The sequence below is a fragment of the Elephas maximus genome, chromosome 12 (genome assembly GCF_024166365.1).
Source record: "Elephas maximus indicus isolate mEleMax1 chromosome 12, mEleMax1 primary haplotype, whole genome shotgun sequence".
NCBI lineage: Eukaryota > Metazoa > Chordata > Mammalia > Proboscidea > Elephantidae > Elephas > Elephas maximus.
The window spans coordinates 59,056,122-59,077,835 of NC_064830.1; the positions used below are offsets into that span (position 1 = coordinate 59,056,122).

The 21,714-nt window shown below is 54.7% G+C and overlaps 4 protein-coding genes and 2 non-coding genes across 6 annotated transcripts; 3 read left to right on the forward strand and 3 right to left on the reverse strand.

Annotated features, from left to right (window-relative positions):
• Nucleotides 1-388: 388 nt before the first annotated feature.
• On the reverse strand, nt 389-10,430 carry RPL3L (ribosomal protein L3 like). The gene is made up of 11 exons (XM_049905004.1): nt 10,078-10,430; nt 8,236-8,401; nt 7,606-7,798; nt 4,991-5,159; nt 3,671-3,806; nt 2,140-2,326; nt 1,891-2,051; nt 1,596-1,697; nt 1,130-1,225; nt 800-919; nt 389-513 (listed from the first exon to the last, which is right to left on the reverse strand). The coding sequence occupies exons 1-11, from the start codon at nt 10,428-10,430 to the stop codon at nt 457-459; spliced, it is 1,740 nt and encodes a 579-aa protein (XP_049760961.1). The 3' UTR covers nt 389-456.
• On the forward strand, nt 10,328-14,387 carry NDUFB10 (NADH:ubiquinone oxidoreductase subunit B10). The gene is made up of 4 exons (XM_049904613.1): nt 10,328-10,576; nt 12,937-13,075; nt 13,752-13,891; nt 14,233-14,387. Exons 1-4 carry the CDS (start codon nt 10,429-10,431, stop codon nt 14,334-14,336), a joined length of 531 nt encoding a protein of 176 aa, XP_049760570.1. The 5' UTR covers nt 10,328-10,428; the 3' UTR covers nt 14,337-14,387.
• A 284-nt stretch (nt 14,388-14,671) lies between these two features.
• On the reverse strand, nt 14,672-16,836 carry RPS2 (ribosomal protein S2). The gene is made up of 7 exons (XM_049904240.1): nt 16,512-16,836; nt 16,337-16,426; nt 15,785-15,892; nt 15,367-15,540; nt 15,125-15,284; nt 14,919-15,010; nt 14,672-14,795 (listed from the first exon to the last, which is right to left on the reverse strand). Exons 1-7 carry the CDS (start codon nt 16,731-16,733, stop codon nt 14,715-14,717), a joined length of 927 nt encoding a protein of 308 aa, XP_049760197.1. The 5' UTR covers nt 16,734-16,836; the 3' UTR covers nt 14,672-14,714.
• On the reverse strand, nt 15,609-15,740 carry LOC126087614 (small nucleolar RNA SNORA64/SNORA10 family). Its single transcript, XR_007519794.1, has one exon. It is a non-coding gene; the product is annotated as a small nucleolar RNA SNORA64/SNORA10 family (small nucleolar RNA).
• A 459-nt stretch (nt 16,837-17,295) lies between the features above and the next one.
• On the forward strand, nt 17,296-17,423 carry LOC126087626 (small nucleolar RNA ACA64). The gene has a single exon (XR_007519805.1). It is a non-coding gene; the product is annotated as a small nucleolar RNA ACA64 (small nucleolar RNA).
• A 237-nt stretch (nt 17,424-17,660) lies between these two features.
• RNF151 (ring finger protein 151) lies at nt 17,661-21,221 on the forward strand. Its single transcript, XM_049905006.1, has 4 exons — nt 17,661-17,690; nt 19,433-19,578; nt 19,975-20,071; nt 20,721-21,221. The coding sequence occupies exons 1-4, from the start codon at nt 17,661-17,663 to the stop codon at nt 21,219-21,221; spliced, it is 774 nt and encodes a 257-aa protein (XP_049760963.1).
• Nucleotides 21,222-21,714: the final 493 nt, after the last annotated feature.

Consider the following 21,714-nt stretch of genomic DNA (forward strand, 5'->3'; position numbering starts at 1 on the left):
TCCCGCCCCCTCCAGTGGACCTGTCCTATCCCGTCTTCCCAGTACGCCCCGCCCATCAATGACGGCCCCTCAGAAGGACGGCTGTTGGGCCATTTCCCCGAGGCCCCGCCCCCTGAGGACTGGCTCCAATCCCTCCGCTGGGCTCCGCCCGGGGGCCCTGCCTCTCCCAAACTCCAGGACGCGCCATTGAGCTATGCTGGAGCGCAGGTGTGAAATGCCGAGCGCACCTGGGGCCAGGCCCCGGATTTGGGGTGCCGGTCACGGCCCCACCCTCAGGGCCGCGTCCCTTCGTCCTGTCCTTGGCCTTGAACCCTGGGCCACGGTCCAGTGCAGCCTTTCGGGGCCCCCCATTCCTGAGACACTACGGGAAGAACAGCCCCAGGCCTTTATTATTAGACAAGAGGGGGCAGGCGGGGACGCGCCACGCGTCTTTCAGGGTCCATCCGACGCCGCCGCCTAGAAGTCTCCCGAGGTCTCCCGCTTTTCTTTCTCGCGGTGTTTCTTCTGGGGGCCCTAGGGTGGAGGGGCAGAAGGAGCGTTTGTTATAGGGGTCTGGCTGAGGATACAGCTCCTGGCGGTCATCAGGCTAACCCACGGTGGGCCCTGCGGTCCACTCCGACGGCCCCTACCATCTCTTCCAACACGAGTCAGCGGCCAGGGCTGTACTCCGAAAGCTCCCCCTCCTGTAAATGAGTGCAGGGGGCGTCCTGCCGCACTCATCTGCTCCAGCTTCCTTCCTACCCTGGGATAGGGGAATGTATCGACAAGAGCAGGCAGTCCAGGGACCGGGTTGACTCACCATGAAGGCCCTTTTCTCTTGGGCAGTCTGGAAGCGGCCGTGGCCGAACTTGGAGGTGGTATCAACGAACTTGAGCTGGATGTTCTCCAGGGCCCGACGGCTGTGGTGTACCAGGAGGGACTGGGGACCCGCAGGACAGGGGAGCATTGAGGCCAGCGCCCCCCCACCTGTTGCCCCCTGTCCACATCTTTGCTTCCACAGTTCCCGCTTCCCAGAATTTTCACCCCAGCTCCTGCCAGAACCCCCCTCTTTCTGCCCCCGCCCCCCAGCTGTGAGTCCCTCCTCCTGCTGGCCTCCCCGCCCCACTCTGGCACTCAATCCCCAGCCCACCTTCCTCAGTGTGATGACCCTCTTCTTGGTGCCTGAGATGCAGCCCTTGAGCATGATAAAGTCATTGTTGACCTCCCCGTAGTGGGGGAAGCCACCCTGCGGGGGAGGCTGAGTCAGGGGCCAGGCCTGGGAAAGGGGCTGCCGATTTAGAGGTTGCTGGGAGAACAGCCCAGATGGAAGAAGCCCTGTGCCCAGCATCCAGGGGTGGAGGTGACACCTCCAAGGGCTTGTTTGGTCACCGCTTCTCCATGTCAGAAAGGTGGAGGGGCATGGGGAGCTGCAGGGGTCCCATCCACCCAGGTGGCTGCTCAGTGGTGCCTGCTGCAGAATACTTGGGACAGTGGAGAAGTCCACCAGGCCCCACCTCCTGAGCCCTTGAGGCCGGGTAGCACCCAGCCAGGCACAGGGCCTCCGGGCTGGCCCCCGCCCACACCAGGCCTTTTCGGCCAGCCTGGATGCCCCTCACCAGTGGTGTGATGGACTTGTCAGTCACGTCATAGCTGGTGGATGCATTGTTCCTGACCAGCTTCCCCTCTTCCATGTGTGGCCCCCGGCCAATGCAGTAGATCTGCCAGGAGAAGAGACACATTGGGGCAGGAGGGGGCCTGTGGGGCCAGCGGCATGTCCACATCCATCAGCCACTTGTGCTCTGGCTCAGGCACTGGTAGGAGCATCTCAGAGCCTTTGCAGGGGCAGGCAGTGTCTGGGTCATGTGCCCCACCTGCTGGGAGCTGGGAGTATGGCGCAGGCTGCGGACGCACCTTCTTGTTGAGCTCTGTGCGATGGTGGTAGCCCTTCTGGCCAGCCCGGGCAATGGAACAGCCTACGCGAGCAGGGTGCCAGGCACCGATGCAGGCCACCTTGCGCAGCCCTTTGTGGGTCTTCCGCGGCAGCTTCTTGGTATGCCAACGGCTTGTGACCCCTGTAGTGGGAAGGACTGAGTGGCCAGCCTGGCCCTGACCCCCCAGGCAGCCTTCCCTGGAGCTGCCGCTGCCCTTCCCTAGAGCTACCTTTGATGCCACGGCCCTTGGTAACAGCGATGACATCGATGATCTCACTCTGGCTGAACACACTGTGCACCGGCACCTGCTTCTCCAGCCAGGCCTGCGCCCAGGCCACCTTCTCGGCCACTGTGCCACCATTCAGCTGGATCTCCATGATGTGGGCCTTCTTCTGCCGGAAGGGCAGCAGCTTCATCTGTAAGTCAGGGCATGGCCACACCCCTGATCTACAGAGACGGCACAGCCGGCTGGGTCCCAGCAGGTCACATCCCTGTCTACCGATACAGCATGGCCGGCCGGGTCCCAGTGGATCACACCTCCATCGGCAGACACAGTGTGGCTGGCAGGTCACAGCCCATGTGCAGACATGGCACAGCAGGCTTTCTCGCCTGCACTCATCCAGCTATGTGTCGTGTGCCATGTTAGGTACTGGGGTACGGGTCCCAGCCCTCCTAGGCCACTGTCTAGGCAAGGGACAGTTGGAAACCAAGTAAACTCTCAGAGAGGGCTAAGTAATAGAACATTGAAGGGGACATTATTTCACAGACAGTGGTTAGAGAGGGCCTCCCTGAGGAGGTGACAGCAATAACAAAAAAGAGCCACTAGGTGAAGAAGTTTTTTGATAAGCAAGAATAGCACATGCAAAGGCCCTGTGGCAGGAAAGATCCTGGGGAGTTGGTGGAACAGAAAGGAGACCATGGTGGCTAGGAGTGTGGTACATGATGGGGTTAGAGGTGGGCAGGGGCTGGGCCAGGCAGTTCATATAAGCCACTGGGAGAAGTTCAGGCTTTTACTGCAAGTGCGGGGTGTGACCTGATTTGATTCATTTTTGTAAATGTCTCTTGCACGGGCTGTGGGGACACACAGATGGAAGCAGGAAACAAGTTAGATCACAGCCTAGTGCTCAACAACAAGTATTTGTGGAGCACCTGCTGCATACCAGGCTCTCAGTGGGTGCTGGGGACACTGCCCCTACAGACTCTGCCCCCATGGAGCTCAAGTCTGGTGAGAAAGATGGACATTAACCCAGGACATAGTTAACTAGGAACTGTAAGGGTGCAAGGAACAGGTGAGGTGGCGGTCAGGGGGACATGGGAGGCTCTAGTTGGGGGGCCTAGGGAAGCCTTCTCTCAAGAGAAGATGCCCAAGGAATGTTCCAGAAGAAGTCAGGAGGGTGTTGGTTACCTGTGCACCCAATCGACCTGGACCTCAGGTACAAACGTTGACTCATACACACACTTGTGCCAACAGAAGGTGGCCAGTCCTGCACACTGGACTTTTGGCCGGAGGCCCAGGCCCTCAGGGCATGACTACTGGCTGACTACTGGGTGGTGGCCAATGGCTGACAGTCCCTCAGAGTGCACTCATAACCAGCATCCCTGGGCTGCAGTGGCCAGTATGGCTGGGCAGCAAAACCTTTGGGCCCATGCCTGGTGCATGGGATATTTTTAGGTTGACATTTTCCAGGGCTCCTGGAAGCCAATGTGAAGGACGGACTGGCCACCCTGACTAACTGGGTATGGATGGGGCTGGGGCTGACCTGGGTGTGGACGATGACGCGAATGACCTTGCAGTACTTTTTCATGGCGGCAAAGTCTTTCTGGAGCTGCTTTTTGCCATCAGGATCACGCCATCTCTTGCAGGCCTTGGTGAAGGCTTTCTTCTTGCTCTTGTGCCTGAGCCAAGCACAGGAGGGCACTCAGAGGCACCAGCCAAGACAGCTCCCAGGCCTGCCCTGCCCTGCCCCATAACCTGTCCCCTCCCTTCTTTACCACTGCTGGGACCGCCCCTGGGGCCCCTGGGCTGGTTCCCTGTCCATCTTTCACCATAGACTTTCCCTCCCTCAGTCTCCTCCTCTGTAATGTGGGCACCCTTCTCACCTCCCAGGGCCTGAGAGTGAGTGGTGGCTGGACAGGAGCTCGGGAACAGTGCTCCAAGCACCTGGAGCCCAGCGCTACCTGCCCACATTGCCATAGCTGCTGATCCCACTTCTAAAATGTAGCATGGTACTATAGCCGGGCACCACGCTGGAGGCTTAGGACTCTGGAAGGTGGGAATGATTATCACCATTGCACAGGTGAAGAAATTGAGGCTCACAGAAGCTAAAGCTCTGGACAAGGGGCAAATAGATAACAGTAGAGACAGCAGGAACAAGGCCAGTGGATATTTACCAAGCAGTTGCTCTGCCAAGTGCCTTGCATACATCACTATCTAACACTCACAGCAGCCCCACGACATGGTTGTGGGGGGGCGCAATGTGAGGCTTCAAGAGGTCAGCCAGCTTGTCCATGGTGACACAACCTGGTCTGACTCCAGGCTTGTCACCTCCTGTAAGGGGTGGGGACTGGACTGATACCAGGGAGAAATAGGCTGTGCCTCTGCCTCCAGAGGGGAGAAGGAGAGGCATCTGCAAGGGTCCCCAAGCCAGTGGGACTCAGTGACAGGGAAGATTTGAGGCCTGAGAATGCCTCTCCCACCCTTTCTGATGACAGAGCTCATCAGTTACCTGTTTCCTTTTTCACTCTGGCTGCCAGAAAAGCTCAGAGCCAACTCTAATATTCCCTCAAATTAGCCCTTTAGTTTACCCTGAGGATTAGAACATTTACTTCCTCTAATTCTTCCCATCTTGATTTCCTTACCAGTCTTCTAGTATCCTGTCTTACTAAAGGCAATGTGCAAACACACACACATGCACACATCCCCACACTCTCCTGCCTTCCACACACTGTTGACACTTCTCCCTTTGCCCCCATCCATCACTCCAGCACAGGGCTAGGGTCTCAGGGAAAGAGGATGGTAGGGCCCGCCCAGCCACTTGGCCCCATCGGCCCTTGCCAGCACCCACCGCAGGGCCCCTCACCAGTCCTTGTAGAAACGGCGTCTGCACTCATCGCTGAGATGCTCCGCGAAGATGGTCTTGAAGCTCCGCAGGCCTCGAGTGGTGGCCACGTAACCCACCACGCCCACCACCACCAGTGGCGGCGTCTCCACAATCGTCACTGCCTCTACCTCCTCCCGTTTGGAAATTTCTGGAAGAGACCCAGGGACAGGGGCATGGAGGGGAACCTTCCGAGGCCCAAGGGGAAGTGGAGATGGAGCGGAGGAGCAGGCCACAGGCCCTCCCACCCTTGGGAGTCCCGTGCTGACCTCCAACACTCACCGTGCCCGCTCCCTGCCACTTCTCTCTCCCTGTTCTACCAGGAGTCCTCAGGTAGGGCCATGCTGGCTGTGACTGGAGCTCTCAGGCAAGGCCTGGCCTGCTCCCAGCCTCAGTTTCCCCACCAAACCACAGAGGATGGGCTCAGAGAGCCCAGAGCTAAGAGCCCAGGGCAGTGTTCCCAGGGGTGGGGGCTGGCCTTCTTTAGTGGGGTATGAACAAGCAGCTTTTATTTTAACAGCTATAAATGTATCTTTGTGGGTTCTAGAAAAAGCTATAACGAGAACAGAACTCACGATTTCGTGGGTATTTGTTAAGCTGATACAAAAAAAAAGACGTATATGTTTAAAAAAGTATATTAGGAGGGATAAGAGACAGAGTAGTGGTTGTCAGGAGGTTGGGGCAGGTGGAAGGTGGCCAATGCACCATGAAGGACCCCTGGGATGGAATGTTCTGAACCATGACTGAGGCGGTGGGCTCACGGATCTACACATGGGACTAAATGCACACCCCACACTCGAGTGCAGGAGGATTGGACAATCTGAATAAGATGCTGCATGGTGCCCATGTGGATACCCATTGAGGGTACTGGGTGAAGGGCACATGGACCTCTTTGTATTATTGCTTATATCCACATGTGGGTCTACAATGACCTCAATACAAAAGGATAATATGTGTGTATATATATATAGGCAATCCTGGTGGTGCAGTGGTTGAGAGTTCGTCTGCTAACCAAAAAGTCAGCAGTTCAAATCCACCAGGTGCTTCTTGGAAACCCTATGGAGCAGTTCTACTTTGTCCTGTAGGGTCACTATGAGTCGGAACCAACAGCAAGAGTGTGTGTGTGTGTGTGTATATATATTTATATATATACAAAATATTAACCCAACCCCACCCAGTGCTGTCGAGTCGATTCCGACTCATAGCGACCCTATAAGACAGAGTAGAACTGCCCCACATTAGAATATGTAATATATTAAAGTATATCATGCATTATATGTTTTCTATTACATATTATAAGTTAAATACTTTTATATTAAAATGTGTTGTTACATAAAACATTGCCGTCAAGTTGATTCCTTCTCATAGGGACCCTATAGGATAGAGTAGAGCTGCCCCATAGGGTTTCCAAGGAGCGCCTGGTCGACTCAAGCTGCCGACCTTCTGGTTAGCAGCCAATCTCCATAACCCTTGTGCCACCAGGGCTCTTTTCTATCATAAATAAATCATATATATGTTATATATGACATGTTATGTGTTCCACATTTATTTATTAAAATGTATCATGTATTATGTGTTATATATTACATATTTTGTTACATATAAAATATATTATTGTATCACACATTATGTATTATATATTACATATTATGTTATGTACTTATATATTAAAATATATTGTTAAATCATGTATTAATATATCATGTATTATGTTATATATCACATATTGTGTTATATATTAAAATATATTATTGTATCACACATTATGTATTGTACATTACATATTATGTTACGTATTTATATATTAAAATATATTGTTAAATCATGTATTATATGTTATATATTACATATTATGTTATATATCTAAAGGTTAAAATATTATTTCATACATTACATATATGTTATATATTACATGTTATGTGTTATATATGTTTATATACTAAAATATATTATTATATCATACATATATAGCACATATATAGCATACATACATACAGTATAGTGCTATATATTACATACAATGTTAAATATTTCTGTATTAAAATACATTAGTATATCATGCATTATAAGTGTTATGTATTGCATATTATACATTATATATGTTTTGCATATTTATACATTAAAATATTATATCATACATTGTATATGTAATATATTCCATATCATATGTTATGTATATTCATAAGTTAAAATATTATGTCATGCATTATACACGTTATATATTATGTATTATGTATAACGCACAAGCGCTTGAACCCCGGTTCCTCCACTTACTATCTTGGTGTCCATGCAAGTTTCTTAACTGCTCTGTGCCACGATTTCCTCGCTTGTAAAATGGGGGCAATGACAGAGCTGCCTTGAGAGCTACCCATGGTCAATGGTTGATAAATGTAAAGGTAAGGATCGCTCCTGTGCCTTCTTGATCGTCATTCTCATGAGAGGGCAAGACCTGGCTCTATCTGGGCTTCAGTTTCCCCTCCTGGACCCTGAGAGTTGAGTTCTGGCTCCTAGCCACTGGGACGTTCCCCAGATGGTTGGGCTGGGGAGGGTGCTCCCTCTCCCCGCTGTGCATCAACCCTAACCCCCCGGTGACGCACTGAGGCCTGGCCGATGCACCTCACGCAGGGTGTGTGTCATGCCCGCCTTGTAGCCCAGGAAAGCCGTGAGATGGACAGGCTGGCTAGGGTCATCCCGTGGCCATGTCTTCACCTTGCCCCGGTGCCGGCTGCTTCTCTTGTGGGGCAGGAAGCCCAGGTGCCCATGCCGAGGGGCAGAGAACTTCCGGTGGGACTGGAGGGCAGAAGTGAAGGGAGGTCAGTGTTGGGATCTCCCGGTGGATGGTCCTAGAGCCCAGACCTGGAAGAGTGGTCTAGAGACTCCAGACTGAGGGCTGGGGTGGTCCTCGTTGCCTCCCCCATTCGTTTACAGGACAGGAGACTCGTTGCGTCTTTGGAATGGCACCAGCACCCAGTACACAAGCCCTCCTCACCCATAGGCTTCCTGCTTATGGGCTCGGCCAGCAGGGCCCTGGAGTGGTAGATCCATATGGGCAGGTGGCTGCTGTCGTCTGTTCATCTCCCTGCCCATTCTAGGCCCAGATACCCCAGCACTGGCCTTCTTGCTGCCTCTTCCAATTACCCACCCCTCACAGACCCCAGGACTGTCCCTGCTGGTGGACATCTCTGCCCCAGCCCAGCCCACCCCTGCCACCATCGCCCTGGCCCCACTGACCATGGTGGCTGTGCCCGCAGGTCCAGGAAGGGGCCTCCCCACCAGGCGCCAGAGGCCGAGTGGCAGGGCCAGAACACACAGAAGCCAGGTCCCAGATTTAGCTCCTGGCAGGGAGCTGGGTCATCTCGCATGGCAGGCATGGGCTCCAGTGCCAGGGGCAGCCTGGGCCAAGGCGGGGGGGCGGGCATCAGACAGGCAGCCTGGGATGGGAGATTCCTTTCCTTGATGGCCCGGGGACTGGGTCATACTCAGTCTGTTTTCTGCCCCATGGGACCCTCCCAGGACAGGACCAACTTGGTCAGGTCGAGTGCAATTTACCCTGGTTGAGGGGCTTCTCTATGGCAGCTGCCAAGAGGAGGGTCTGAGTTCAGTTTGCTGACAAGGAGGCAGAGGGTGTTCCTGTCCTGGGGACTGTCGGGCTGGGTTAGACAAACAGCAGAGGTGGAGGTTGTTGGGGAAGGTGGCAGGGGTCTGACTATCTTTGTGACACAGGTTTGATGCTCGAGAACCTGTGATCCAAGAACATTTAGATACTTTCATGAGCTTAAATTTTGAGCTTAAGTTTTGAATGAAAAAGGAATTAAATGATTGAACCCTCTTGTGTCTTGATTCAGAGATTCCGTGGTTATAGAATTCTATAGCTATAGAAAGATGGAGTTTTATAGGCCTAAGAGGTTTCTAAGGGGCTGTGGGTTTTGCATTGCTAGTTGCTGAGATTCTACACTACTCAAATACTAAGGTTCTTTGGGCCTGAAGGTTGTGTTTCTCAGAGTTCCTGACGTGAGGATTTGGCCTTTCCGTGACTCTAAATTCTGTGTGTCCCTGGCCCCAGCCTCTGGATGGGAAGTAGCCAGCACCTCCCAGGATGCCAGCCAGGGCAGTGCCACGTGTGGGATCACTGAGGGGAGCCAGCAGGATCCAGGGCTCTCCATTCCTGGTCAGTGGGGCTGCTCAAGGGCCCCATGGTGCTCAGGGCCACACCGGAACTGTCAAAATTGGGTCATTGTGACTGGTGTCCAGGTAGGAGTCCCCACCTCCTACTCAGCCCCAGGCAGGAGCTAAGTCAGTCCATGAGGGGGCCCTTGCAGAGACAGAGGAGCCCAGGCTGGGCTGCAGAGGCTGAGCAATCTGGGAAGGCTTCCTGAAGGAATAGGGATTTGGCTATTTATGTTATTTGTTAACTTGCTTGTTTTATGTGCTCTACCAGCATATGTTCCATATATGCGCAGGGTTGTTTCTATCTTGGAGTCCCTGGGTAATGCAAAAGGTTAGCACACACACTTCTAACTGAAATGTTGGATGTTTGAGGCACCTTGGAAGAAATTCCTGGTGCTCTACTTCTGAAAGGTCACAGCCATGAAAATCCTGTGGTGCACAGCTCTACTCTGACACACGCAGGGTCTCCGTGAATTGGGCAGACTCAATGGTAGCTAATAACAACAATATGCCTATCTTGCTCCATGGCACATAGCCAAAACCAAACCAAACCCACTGCTGTTGAGTCAATTCTGACTCATAGCAACCCTGTAGGCCAGGGTATAACTGCCCCATAGAGTTTCCAAGGAGCGCCTGGTGGGTTCGAACTGCCAACCTTTTGGTTAGCAGCCATAGGGGTTTCCCCTGGCACCTCCTGAACCAAACCAAACCCGTTGCCATCGAGTCAATTCCAACTCATAGCGACCCTATAGGACAGAGTAGAACTGCCCCCATAGGATTTTCAAGGAGCGCCTGGTGGATTCCAACTGCTGACCTTTTAGATAGCAGACACAGCTCTTAACCACTATGCCACCAGGGTTTCCCCCCCCCTCCACATAGTGGGTACTAAATGAATAGTTTACTTATTCCTTATGTCTGTGCTCATTATCTCTCTCCTCTTAGGAGGTAAGCAGGGCTCTCTGTTTCGTTCACTGCTGTATTCCAAGCCCCCAGAGGAGCGCCCAGCACATAGCAGACGCTCGGTGAAGGGAGACTGAGGCGCGGGTGCAACTGCGCCAAGGCCCCACGCGGGGGCGCCCATGCTCCGAGGCTTGTGCCGAGCCAGGCCGAGCGGGGGTCCAAATCCCGTGGTGCCTCGCGCCGCCGCCCGACAGTGCGCAGACGCCGCCAGCAGGGCGTCCTTCGCTGCGGGCGAAGTAGGCCGAGGGAGGTATCCCGAGGCCCCGGAGCCGATCCCACTGCCTGCTGCAGCCATGCCGGACAGCTGGGACAAGGACGTGTACCCCGAGCCCCCGCGTCGCACACCGGCGCCATCGCCGCGGACCTCACTGCCCAACCCCATCACCTACCTGACCAAGGCCTTCGACCTCCTCGTGGACCGGCCCGTCACCCTCGTGAGAGGTACGGACCCCGGACCGCGCCGCCCCGCGGACATCCCCGGGCCATGGTCCTTCATATGGACCCCCTCGCCGCATCCCCGGCCTCGCCGCTCAGAGCAACCCCTGCCGCCCCCGGGACCCCCACTCCACGCACATCCTAGGGCCCTGTCGCCTTGCATGGGCCCCCCCCCACTGCACCCCTAGACATTCCCGCGCCCTGTGGCCTCAGATGGACCCCCCACTGCACCCCACGCCTAGCCTTCCAGAATACCCCCACCGTCCTCTGGACCCCCACTCCAGGAACGACCCCTGGTCATGGTTTCTCACATGGACGACCTCGCTGCACCTTGGGCCTCCCCTCCCAGAACATCCCCCCTGCCCCACCGCTGCCCCTGAGACCTCCTCTCCCCGGACATTCCCGGGCCCTGTCATCTTGCATCGTCCCTCCCACTGCATCTCCGTACATCCTGGGGCCCTGTGGCCTCACATGGAGCCCCCACTGCACCCCAGTCCATGCCTCGCAGAACCACTCCCCCTTCCCCCAACATCCCCGGCCATGGTGCCTCACATGCACCCCCCCTCCCCCGGCCACTGCATCCCGGACCTCGCCCCCCTCAATACCCCACCACTCCCTGGGTCCCAACACCCTGGGCTTTGGGGTCTTGGCACCTTGGTTTCCCTGCTGCACCCAGGGCCCCACCTTCTGGGACCCCCACCCCCACCCCCACCGCACCTCGCATTCGGGGAACCACACCCTCAGTCCTGCCCCTTGGAAGCCCCTCCACCACACCCCTGGCCACCAGCCTCCTCAAGCATCAGGGGCTTGTGGGTGGGAATCATCTGTGTCCTGGGCTTGTTGGCCCTCAGTTTCCCTGGAGCACTGTGTGCAGTAGGCTCCTTTTAACTGGCTGCCCACCCTTAGGGTGGTCGTTTGCCAGCTTCGGACAAGTTTCCCACCCACAAAATGACAGGATGGTCAGTGATGGTCAAGGTCCCCCCAGCCTGAACATGCTGTGACTCGCCCTCTGTGTGTGCCCAGCATGTGAGCTGCCCACATCTCCATGTCTGGTACCCCGGCAGGCTGCTCAGTACTGGTCTGGGTGGCCCTGTTTGGGGTCCAGCTCAGTGGAGCAGCCTGAGAGCACACTCTGATCTCAGTCACAAGTCATCCACTCATTTAATTAGTCAATTCATTTGGTCAACAAATCACATTGGGGGCATTTATCATGCTCTGGTGGCCATTCTGTCATTACCTGCCATCAAGTTGGCCCCCGACTCATGACAGCCTCCATGCACAGCGGAACAAAATGCTGCCTAGTCCTGTGCCATCCCCATGACTAGTTGTGATCTATAGGTTTTCACTGGTTGGTTTTTTCAAGTAGATCACCAGGCCTTTCTTCCTAGTCCGTATTAGTCTGGAAACTCCACTGAAACCTATTCAGCATCATAGCAACACACAAGCCTCCACTGACAGACGGGCAGTGGCTGCTTATGAGGTGCATTGGCCAGAAATCGAACCCAGGTCTTCCACATGGAAGGTGAGAATTGTAACAGTGAACCACCAGTGCCTCATATGGCTCTTCTGTTTGTTGTTGTCAGTGCCATTGAGTTGATTCTGAGGCATGGCAACCCCATGTGTGCAGAGTAGAACTGCTCTGGAGGATTTTCAAAGCTGTGCTATTTTGGAAGCACATCACCAGGCCTGTCTTAAAGGCGCCTCTGGGTGGACATGAACAACAATCTTTTGGCCAGTAATGGAGTGTATAACCATCTGCACCACTCCCGGAGGCTCTGGAATCAGCATAGCAGAGAGCCCAGCTCATGTAGTGATTTGTTAGAAGGCATTTTAAATACCTGGATGCAATCTCCTTAGGTCCAACTTGTTAATGTACCAGTGGGGAAGCTAAGGCACAAAGGTGAGCCATGGCAGAACTGGAGTAGAACACAGGCTGGTGGCCTCTGTGCTGTGCAAGGTGGGGTCTTTAGCAGGGGGTGGGCTACCACCAGAGAACAGGGCCTGCAGAGCAGGGCTCTTGGCTGCTGGCCTGGGTTCGAATCCCTGCTCTGTCACTCCCCAGCCATCTGTAGGCCTCAGTACCCTGTTTGTAGATGGGAAGGACCTGCTGCTGAGAGTGGTTGTGGCAACAGTGAGATGGCATGTGCGGGAGCTGAGGACAAGCCCCGACACACAGTAAACAGTGATGCCACCATGGTCCCCCATTCCTTCCAAGGACTGTTTCCCACCATACCTCTTCTTGGAGTCAAAGTGCCCGTTTCTGTAAAAGTTGGGTGCATTTGGGAAATCTGTCCCCTCCATGGCTGATGTGGAAACTGCAGCCTGTCTGCACTGATGGGGCATCTGACCTGGGTTTCTCTCTGCAGAGTTCATCGAGCGGCAGCATGCCAAGAACAGATACTACTACTACCACCGGCAGTTCCGCCGCGTGCCCGACATCACCGAGTGCAAGGAAAAGGATGTCCTGTGCATGTTTGAGGCAGAAATGCAGTGGCGGAGGGACTAGTATGTGCCAGCACCCAGCCCTGTGCACCTCAGTGGTCTCCAGCTGTGCAACAGCAGTGTGTCCTGCCGGGCTGTGCTCCATAGAGATACATGCCTCCGTTGGGGAGGAGGGCTCTGTGGTCCTGCTTTGACCCTACTTTCCCTGGGTGCAAGGAGCCCTGGTGCTGCAGTGGTTTGGCTGCTGATCGAAAGGTCTGCAGCTCTGCAAAATAAAGATGTGGTAGTCTGCTCCCATAAAGATTAAAAAAAAAACTGTTGCAGTCAAGTCAGTTCCAACTCATGGTGACCCTACAGAACAGACTACAACTGCCCCATAGGGTTTTGAAGGAGCGGCTGGTGGATTCAAACTGCCTACCTTTTGGTTAGCAGCCAAGCTCTTAACCACTGCACCACCAGGGCTCCAGACCAAAACAAATCCACTGCTGTGGAGTCAGTTACAGCTCAACAACACCAAGGTTGTAAAGCAGACTGCCACATCTCTCTCCCTTGGAGCCACTGGTGGTTTTGAACCACCAACCTTTCAGTCAACAGTCAAGGGCAGTTCTACTCTATCCTATAGGGTTGCCATGAGTTGGAACTGACTCGCTGGCAATAGGCTTGGGTTTTTTGACGTTTTTCCCTGGGTGCAAGGCAATAGTTCTTTTAATACTTCCTTGCTTGTCCCCCATTCTTTCAGCAAAGTTGACCAGGAGATTGTCAACATCATCCAGGAGAGGATGAAGGCCTGCCAGCAGAGGGAAAGCGAGAACTACAAACAGAACTGTGCCAAGGAGCTGGAGCAGTTCACCCAGGTGTCCAAGGCCTACCAGGACCGCTGTGAGTGCCTGCCTCCTCTCCCCAAGGCCCCCCAGGAGGGACCTGCTTCCCCACACCCCCACCCTTCACACAGCTGTCAAGAGTGGGTCTTAACTCTGCAGAACCACCTGGAAAGGCTTTCGAACATATCACTGCCAATGGCTGACGCTTAGCCCGATGAAGAGTAGCCTAGAGATGGGTCTTGGGCCTAAGTGATTATCCGAGAACCCCCTGCCTCAAGCCATCCTGCAGCTCCTGCACTTTCCTGCTTTGTACAGTTGAGACCTCTGCTCACTGGTGTTTCAGAGAACTCAATAACCTTATGGCAAAAGTGGTTTATGACTTCCTATTTCTTTTCCTAGATCATGACCTGGGGGCCCACTATTCTGCCAGGAAATGCCTGGCCAAGCAGAAGCAGAGAATGCTAGCTGAGAAGAAAGTTGCAAAAGAGGGAGCTGCTATCTGAAACCCCTCCCATGACTGTCAGTTACAGTCTTGAAATAAAGTGATGAACCTGCCTAGGTTTCTCCTGTTGTCTCCAACCCCAAACCCAGCTGATTTACACTGAACCTAGTAAGAATTAATTGCCTCACAAGCTTTTTTCAGGTGTAATCTTTATGGAAGACAAGCAGGTCTTTCTTCCATGGTGGGTTGGAATGCCACCCTTCAGTAACTGAGCTCAAGCAAGTCTGCTCCACCCAGGACAACCACCTGCCTTTTACTCCAATTCTGATTTTGCTGGCCTCACTCCCCCATAGATGCAACCACACCACTAGATTCATGAGAAAAAAAGCAAACGGCTTAAACAGGTTTAATTCACTTTATTTTTCTTGTATAAAAATCACTATGAAGTGGCCACAGCTGGAGCTTGGGTTCTCTGCACGGAGACTCTGGTGTGAGTCTTTACCAGGTGATCAGTAAATTCCTGAAAAGACAAACAAGAGTTTAACCACAGCTGGACACACTGCTACCCACCCTCTGTGCTTGTTCACAAGATGGGCTGCTAATGCTAAGGACAGCTCAGCCCCACTCAAGCAACAGGTGGTACCTGGTAGGGAGACTTGGTGAACACAGTCTCCTTCCAGAGATCAGGGGTGAGATAGCTGTAGGTCTTGGAGATAGCATCAAAAGTGGCCTTAGCTACAGAACAGGAAAACATCAAAGAAATGAAACCTTTCTTGAGACAACCCCCACCCCAGACAAAGGTCCTGAGAACAGAAGGGCCACAGTGGGCCCCATGTGTATGCCACCTACCAAAGTTGCCCAGGGTGGCAGTGCAGCCTCTGGCCGAGGTGTAGCAGTCATCGATACCAGCCATCATCAACAGTTTCTTGGGCACAGGGGCTGAGACTATGCCAGTGCCCCTGGGTGCAGGGATGAGGCGCACCAGCACAGAACCACAGCGGCCAGTCACCTAGAAGGGTACACGGGTCAGGGGCCCAGAAAGTCCCGCACTCCATCCCAGATCCCCTTGATCTCAACTCCCAGCCTCCTACCTTGCACGGAACAGTATGGGGCTTGCCGATCTTGTTTCCCCAGTAGCCTCGCCGCACAGGGACAATGGAGAGCTTGGCCAGAATGATGGCCCCACGGATGGCGGTGGCCACTTCCTTGGAACACTTCACACCTAGGCCAACATGGCCATTGTAGTCCCCAATGGCAACAAATGCCTGCAAAGAAACTAAGGTGGGTGGCGGCCAGTGCCCAAGGTGCCCAACGTCAGTACCCACTGCCCAGGGCCTGTCACACCCCTCAGGGAAAAAGTTGCCACGAGAAGGCCCATCTGAGGTACCGAGGACATCCTTAATTTTTCCCTGTCATGGATGTCGCGCATATTCATGCAAGTATGACTGTGCAAAGCTAGAAGTCTTACAGAGCCGCCAGGCATAAAAGGCCCTGCAGGTACCAAAATACCTTGAATCTGGTCCGCTGGCCAGCACGCGTCTGCTTCTGCACAGGCATGATTTTCAAAACCTCATCCTTTAGAGCCATGCCCAAGAAGAAGTCAATGATCTCAGACTCCTATAAGAAGCAGAAAACTTCTAAAGAAATATTTAGCGAAGGCATTACACCGTACCTTCAACTAAATCTGAATTCCTGCTAAGAACATGCGTTTCTAAAAGTTTCCTAAAGTTACACGTAAAAATCACTTGGGGGGATGTTATGAAAACATAGGTTGTTTTAGTTTATCCAGGGTGGAAATACGAGTTCTCAGGATTCACACTGGAGTGAACCAGTTTAAACTCGCTGACGGAACAAACCCAAATTTTAGAGACAGCCAAAATTGTGTTCCAGCTGTCCAACCTTTTAATCCTCCCGTTCAGCCCTCAAAAATGGCAGAAGAGCACCAGCACTCACACGCTTCAAAAGACGTTCCCCTCAGAAATGTGAGCCTAAGGCCTGCCATTCCAGCCCAAGCGAGACCCCCCCGTCAAGTCCTGCATGTGCCCAGCGCCCCCTCGATACCTTGATGGGCAGGGAGAAGAGATAGATCTCCTCCAGGGACTTGATCTTCATATCCTTGACCAGGCGGCCCAGCTTGGTAACGGGAAGCCACTGAAAGAATAGGCGGGGGTGAAGGGGGTCCCCGCTGGCCGACACCGCCCTCGGGCCCGCCCCACGCGCGCGGCCCGGAACCTACTTCTTTATCTTCGGCTTTGCCTCCGCGAGCTCCGCGACCCCGGCCTCGGCCCCGGCCCCGGCCGCGACCCCGGCCTCGCAGGCCACTGCCAAAGCCTCCGCGGAAACCGCCACGGGTTCCCATCCCCGGGCCCCCGGGGCCTGCAGGCCCTCCCGCTGCACCGGCGTCATCCGCCATTTGCTGAAGAAAGCGACAACCAACCAGTGAGCTAGGCCTTGGCATCCGCGGCCCCCCGCGGGCGACACCCGGCACGGACGGGGGCTCCCAACCAACCGCCCCCCCCGTGACGTCCACCGGTTCCCGCCGCTCGGCCCCCGGGCCGCAGCGGCCATCACCACACGCACTCACGTGTTTTCTCGAAGAAAAAGACCGAAACTGCCCGAGAGGAGGCTTTTATCTCACGCCAGGTGTCGCGAGATCTCTCCTGCCCGCCCGAACCCGAGCGGCCCCAGGGCCTCGACATCCGTCTGTGATTGGCTCCACGACGCACAGCACGCAAGATCTAGGTGCGCCTGCGCTTACGCCTGCGCTCGCTGCAGAGCCGAGGCTGGAAGGCGCAGGCGGGTGCTGGCACGTGCGGACGTGGTGATGCGGCTATGAATGTTAGGCCTGTCGCTACTCCTGCCTTGAGCCTCGTTCTTTCTCGCCTAGCGCTGGTACCTGCGGCCAGGTAGATCTGCGACTCTCGTTTGTCGAGGTATGTTCCGGGCAGAGCCGTGGTCGCGGCCCTAGCACCGGTGGTCCTGTGGGTATTGGTCTCATGAATGGGAGGCGGGAGCCCGGCGCTAGTTGAAAATCGCCTGCGGCCTCGCCCGTGGCCACGGGTGAGATTCGGCGCCCAGAACCACCAGGGGCCTCAGCTCACCGCCAACTGCCTTGATGTGGGCGGCCGAAACCCAGGCCCCGACAGGCGTCGCAACACCCAGGCCCCGGTGTGCCGCCCGCACGGTTCGGTCTTTGACCCTTTCTCTCTCCGCAGGTCCCTGATGCCTGAACCTGCATGCGACGCCGCCGGAACTGCGAGGGGAGGGAGGGCTGGTTCTTTCCTTCTCAAATAAAGCTGTTTGTTTAGGGGACTCGTGTGTGGGTGTTTTTGCAATCTCATTTATTTACTGTGGGAGATGGGTCTGGAGGGGGGGTCTCCGGGGGATGCCTGACGGCTACAGACTTCTCGCTGGAGTACTACTTTGGTCTCCGGGATTGGCAGGTGACACCCCTTAAGTAGCAGATACAGGTTTTGAACTCTGATCTTTTCGTCCATACCCCAGACGTATCTTGGGGAACGTGCCCTAGGCTGAGGTGAGTTGGCTTGGGCCAGCAAACCTCTAGCAAGGACGGGAATGTAATGTTTACAGCTCAAATCCTTGCTGTCGTTCCCTATTGTTCTGAGAAAAGGGTTTAAGTTTTTTAGTGTTCGTCCAGGGAGGCCTCGGTGACCTTGGCACCCCCAACAGCTCTGAACCTGTAGTTCCTCATTCAGTTCTTCGCCAGTGGGAACATGCTGGTCCTATAGGTTAGACTTGATCATTTGATGCTTTCTCTCGTGAATCTGTCCAGAGAATTCTAGGTTACCTGCTTTGAACGACTTTCTCACACCCAGGGGCAAATCTGCAAAAAACCTCTCAAGTGTTGAAAAGTAAAGATGTCACTTTAAGGACTAAGGTGTGCCTGACCCAAGCTGTGGTGCTTTCAGTCAACTCATGCATGCGAAAGCTGGACAATGAATAAGGGAGACTGAAAAATCGATGCCTTTGAATTGTGTTGGTTAAGAATATTAAATATGCCATGGTCTACCAAAAGAATGAACAAATCTGTCTTGAAAGAAGTAACAACCAGAATACTCCTTAGAAAAACGGATGGTGAGACTACATCTCACATATTTTGGACGTGTTATCAGGAGGAATCAGTCCCTGGAGAAGGACATCATGCTTGGTAGAGAGTCAGCAAAAAAAAGGAAGACCCTCAACAAAACAGACTGACACAGTGGCTGCAACAGTGAGCACCAGCATAGCAGCGATTGTGAGGATGGCAAAGGACCGGGCAGCGTTTCGTTCTATTGGGTCATTATGGGTCGAAACGGACTTGACACCTAACAACAACGGGGGCCTTCCTGAGCTGCTGGACTCTGCAGTTTGCACTCAATTAAGGTCTTTAATGCCCTGCTCTGTGCCCTGGAGCTAGCACCTTAGGTTCCGGATCCTGGAGAAAATCAAGCAGCCTGTCTTGGGGGAGTGGGGAGGAGGGGGGCGTGGAGCAAGCCCTTAAAGCCTACTGAAGTCTCAGCCTTGAAAACCTGGTTGCTCAACCCAGTGCTGCTTGGGGATAAGTGGTCAGCCACCCCCAAGGGCAGAGGCTCTGGGTGGTGGCTGCCCCACCCCTCCCTGTGATCTGGCAGAGAGGCGAGCAGGGGCCAAGCAGTGCAGGGTCCCAGGGGGACCTAGGTCAGGGCTGTGATTGGCCTGAGCTGGACAATGCCACTGTGATGTCGGCCCCAACCAGCTGTGAAATGGAGGCCCCTGTGCCCTTCAGGTCAGTGAAGCTGCTGTCCTGACACAAATCATGGTGAGCCCAGGCCTTCTTGCCCCTTGCTCTTAGATCTGTGCCCAGGGCTGGACCCCACTACTTAGATAAAGGGTGACAGTGAGTTGCAGGCCCCCCGTGTGGGGCAGAGAGACCTTTCAGAGAGTACCTCCAGCCAGGTCTAACTCCAGACCAAGGCCGGCTTCTCCAGCCTGGGGCTGGTAGACTTGGGGGATCTGGACCTCCACAGCTCCCACCTCAAAGCAGGTGCTACCCTGCCTCTCTACTCAGGGTTGTCACGTAGCTCACCTTCCTGCCCAAAGCTTGCTGGGAGTCTCTGGTTGTGTGGAGTGGGGGGCCAGATCCTGGTCCCAGCCCTGACATTGGTCTGGCCTTTGCAGAGTGGAGGGTATGATCTCAACCTCTTCACCAGCCCTCCAGACTGCAACTTCCTGTGCTCCATCTGCCATGGGGTGCTCAAGAGGCCAGTGAGGTTGCCATGCAGCCACATCTTCTGCAAGAAGTGCATCGTCCGGTGGCTAGCCAGGTGTCCTGGGCACCCAAGGGGCAGGGATTCCAGGGGCACCAGGTGCCAGAGGGGTGGTGTGGCCATGGGTAGGCCTGGCAGCCACTCGTCCCAAAACAGGGGAAGGCTGGCCAAGCACTGGGTCACTATAGCCATAGATTTCAGCAACCAAAGCTGACACTAAGATGTGTGAGAAGCCCTCCATGGTGTCTGCAGCCCCACACCCCTACCTGCCTGAGCCTCAGTCACCCCACCCTCTGAGAGCTCCCTGTAGTGATTCCTTCATGCCTCTTTCCAGCTGGGACTGAAAAAGAAGGGGCCACCCAGAAAGAGCATAGCCAGGGGAGGCACATGGCTGCCACTGCCCCCTAGCCACTTTCCCACTGACCCCCATTTCTGCTATGTGCCTCCTTCCAGACAGAAGACCTGTCCTTGCTGTAGAAAAGAGGTGAAATGGAAAAGGATGGTCCACGTGAATAAACTCCGGAAAGTCATTGGCCGCCTGGAAGTCAAGGTGGCTCACAGCACCCCCCTCACCCCTCTCATCACCATTTCAAGAGCAGGAGATAGGAGAGGGGAGGCAAACCCCATTTTCAGATAGCACTGAGGGTTTCTGCTTCACAAACTTGGGGTCATCAGACCTGGCTGAGTTTGAATCATGGATCTACCACTTACTTGCTGAGTGACTGGGCAAGTTGCCTAAACTTTCTGAGCTTCTGGGCCCTTAGCTGTGAATAGGGGTAATAGAGGATTTTTAGAAGATGAAGCACCTAGCATGCCCGCCATTACTCTCCAGCTCCCTAATTTTACAGATGCGGAAACTGAGGGCCAAAAAGGAGAAGTGACAGGCTTCGAGTTTTGCAGGGGTAAAAAATCCTGGTATACAACCCCTGCCAGGCCAGCGTGGCCATATACCTACCTGTTCTCAGACTCTGCTCACCTCTCAGAAGTCGAGACTTCCATCTCCATGCGTTTGCCCACTGTTCATTCCCCTTTCCCCACTAGTCCTCACACTCAGATGGACTTGGGACGCCCCCAGTTTGCTGGTTCCTGGTCTGCAGTGTGGTAGAATTGGGAGACTGGGGGGGGTGTGAGCCTGTGCGGGGCCCAGCTGGCAATGCCCAACCTGGTTTGGCTCATGAGGTGCCCTCCCTTGCCCCCAGTGCAAGAACGCCGAGGCTGGCTGTTCGGTGACGTGCCCCCTGGCCCATCGTAAGGGGCACCAAGACTCATGCCCACTCGAGCCAATGGCCTGCCCCAACGAAGGCTGCTCGGCGCAGGTGCCACGCCGAGCCCTGGCCGAGCACGGGCAGCACTGCCAGCACAGCGCCCAGCAGCGCTGTCCCATGGGCTGCGGGGCCACCCTTGGCCCTGCCGAGCGGGCCGACCACAACTGCTACCGTGAGCTGCGAGAAGCCTGGGGCCTGCGCCAGGAACGCAGCCGCGCCCTGCTGTCACGCCTGCGGAGGTGCGTGCGCCGGGTGCACCGCGCCACCAACCTCATCCGCCGGCAGCTGGCCCAGCTCGCCGACTTCCTGGAGGAGGACCATGCCCAGCTAGAGGGTGCACCAGAGGAGGAGGAGCCGGAGGCCGCCCCGGAAGGCAGCAGTGGGGCTGGGGTGTCGGGGATTCGGGCCCAAGATGCCTTGTACATAGAGGGTTAAATAAAAGAGGAGCCCAGGCCTGGCCCACCTCGGCGCTAGTGTGCCTACCTCTCCTGTCGCCTCCCCAGAATCGCTTTGACGTATCCTTTGAATTCTCTAGGCTGTTTCCCATCATTGGGTCTCTACACTGGCTCTTCCCCCTGCCTGGAAGGCTCTTGCCTTCCCTCACTCTTCATTGCCCTGGTTCTTTTCTCCGATCATCTCCCAGCCTCCTTCCAGGTTACTTTCTACCAACCTCTTTTACCAGCCTAAAGCCAATAGCACAAACCCCGAACTCAGTGAAAGAATCAACTCGTTACAGCAGCCCATAAAGCACCCTCCTGACCTCCTCCCTGCTCACTTCCTGCACCCACACTACTGTTACTCCTGCTACTTACCAGGTATGCAGCCAGCCCAGGACCTTTGCACTGGCTGTTCCTCAGCCTACTTCTCAGTGACTCCTTCTCCACCTACCCCATTTAAAACCGCACCTCCTGCACTCCGGCATCCCTTA

Coding starts and splice junctions, on each gene's coding strand:
- RPS2 (XM_049904240.1), bottom strand. CDS start 16,733: ATGCCAAGGCCTAGCTCACTGGTTGGTTGTCGCTTTCTTCAGCAAATG. Junction 15,893..16,336: donor TCTTCTCCCTGCCCATCAAG/GTATCGAGGGGG, acceptor TGCTTCTTATAG/GAGTCTGAGATCATTGACTT. Junction 15,285..15,366: donor CCCATACTGTTCCGTGCAAG/GTAGGAGGCTGG, acceptor GTACCCTTCTAG/GTGACTGGCCGCTGTGGTTC.
- RPL3L (XM_049905004.1), bottom strand. CDS start 10,430: ATGGCTGCAGCAGGCAGTGGGATCGGCTCCGGGGCCTCGGGATACCTC. Junction 7,799..8,235: donor GGGCACAGCCACCATGGTCA/GTGGGGCCAGGG, acceptor TCTGCCCTCCAG/TCCCACCGGAAGTTCTCTGC. Junction 1,226..1,595: donor ACAAGTCCATCACACCACTG/GTGAGGGGCATC, acceptor CCTCCCCCGCAG/GGTGGCTTCCCCCACTACGG.
- RNF151 (XM_049905006.1), top strand. CDS start 17,661: ATGCCTGACGGCTACAGACTTCTCGCTGGA. Junction 17,691..19,432: donor GCTACAGACTTCTCGCTGGA/GTACTACTTTGG, acceptor TGGCCTTTGCAG/AGTGGAGGGTATGATCTCAA. Junction 19,579..19,974: donor ATCGTCCGGTGGCTAGCCAG/GTGTCCTGGGCA, acceptor GCCTCCTTCCAG/ACAGAAGACCTGTCCTTGCT.
- NDUFB10 (XM_049904613.1), top strand. CDS start 10,429: ATGCCGGACAGCTGGGACAAGGACGTGTACCCCGAGCCCCCGCGTCGC. Junction 10,577..12,936: donor GCCCGTCACCCTCGTGAGAG/GTACGGACCCCG, acceptor TTCTCTCTGCAG/AGTTCATCGAGCGGCAGCAT. Junction 13,076..13,751: donor ATGCAGTGGCGGAGGGACTA/GTATGTGCCAGC, acceptor CCATTCTTTCAG/CAAAGTTGACCAGGAGATTG.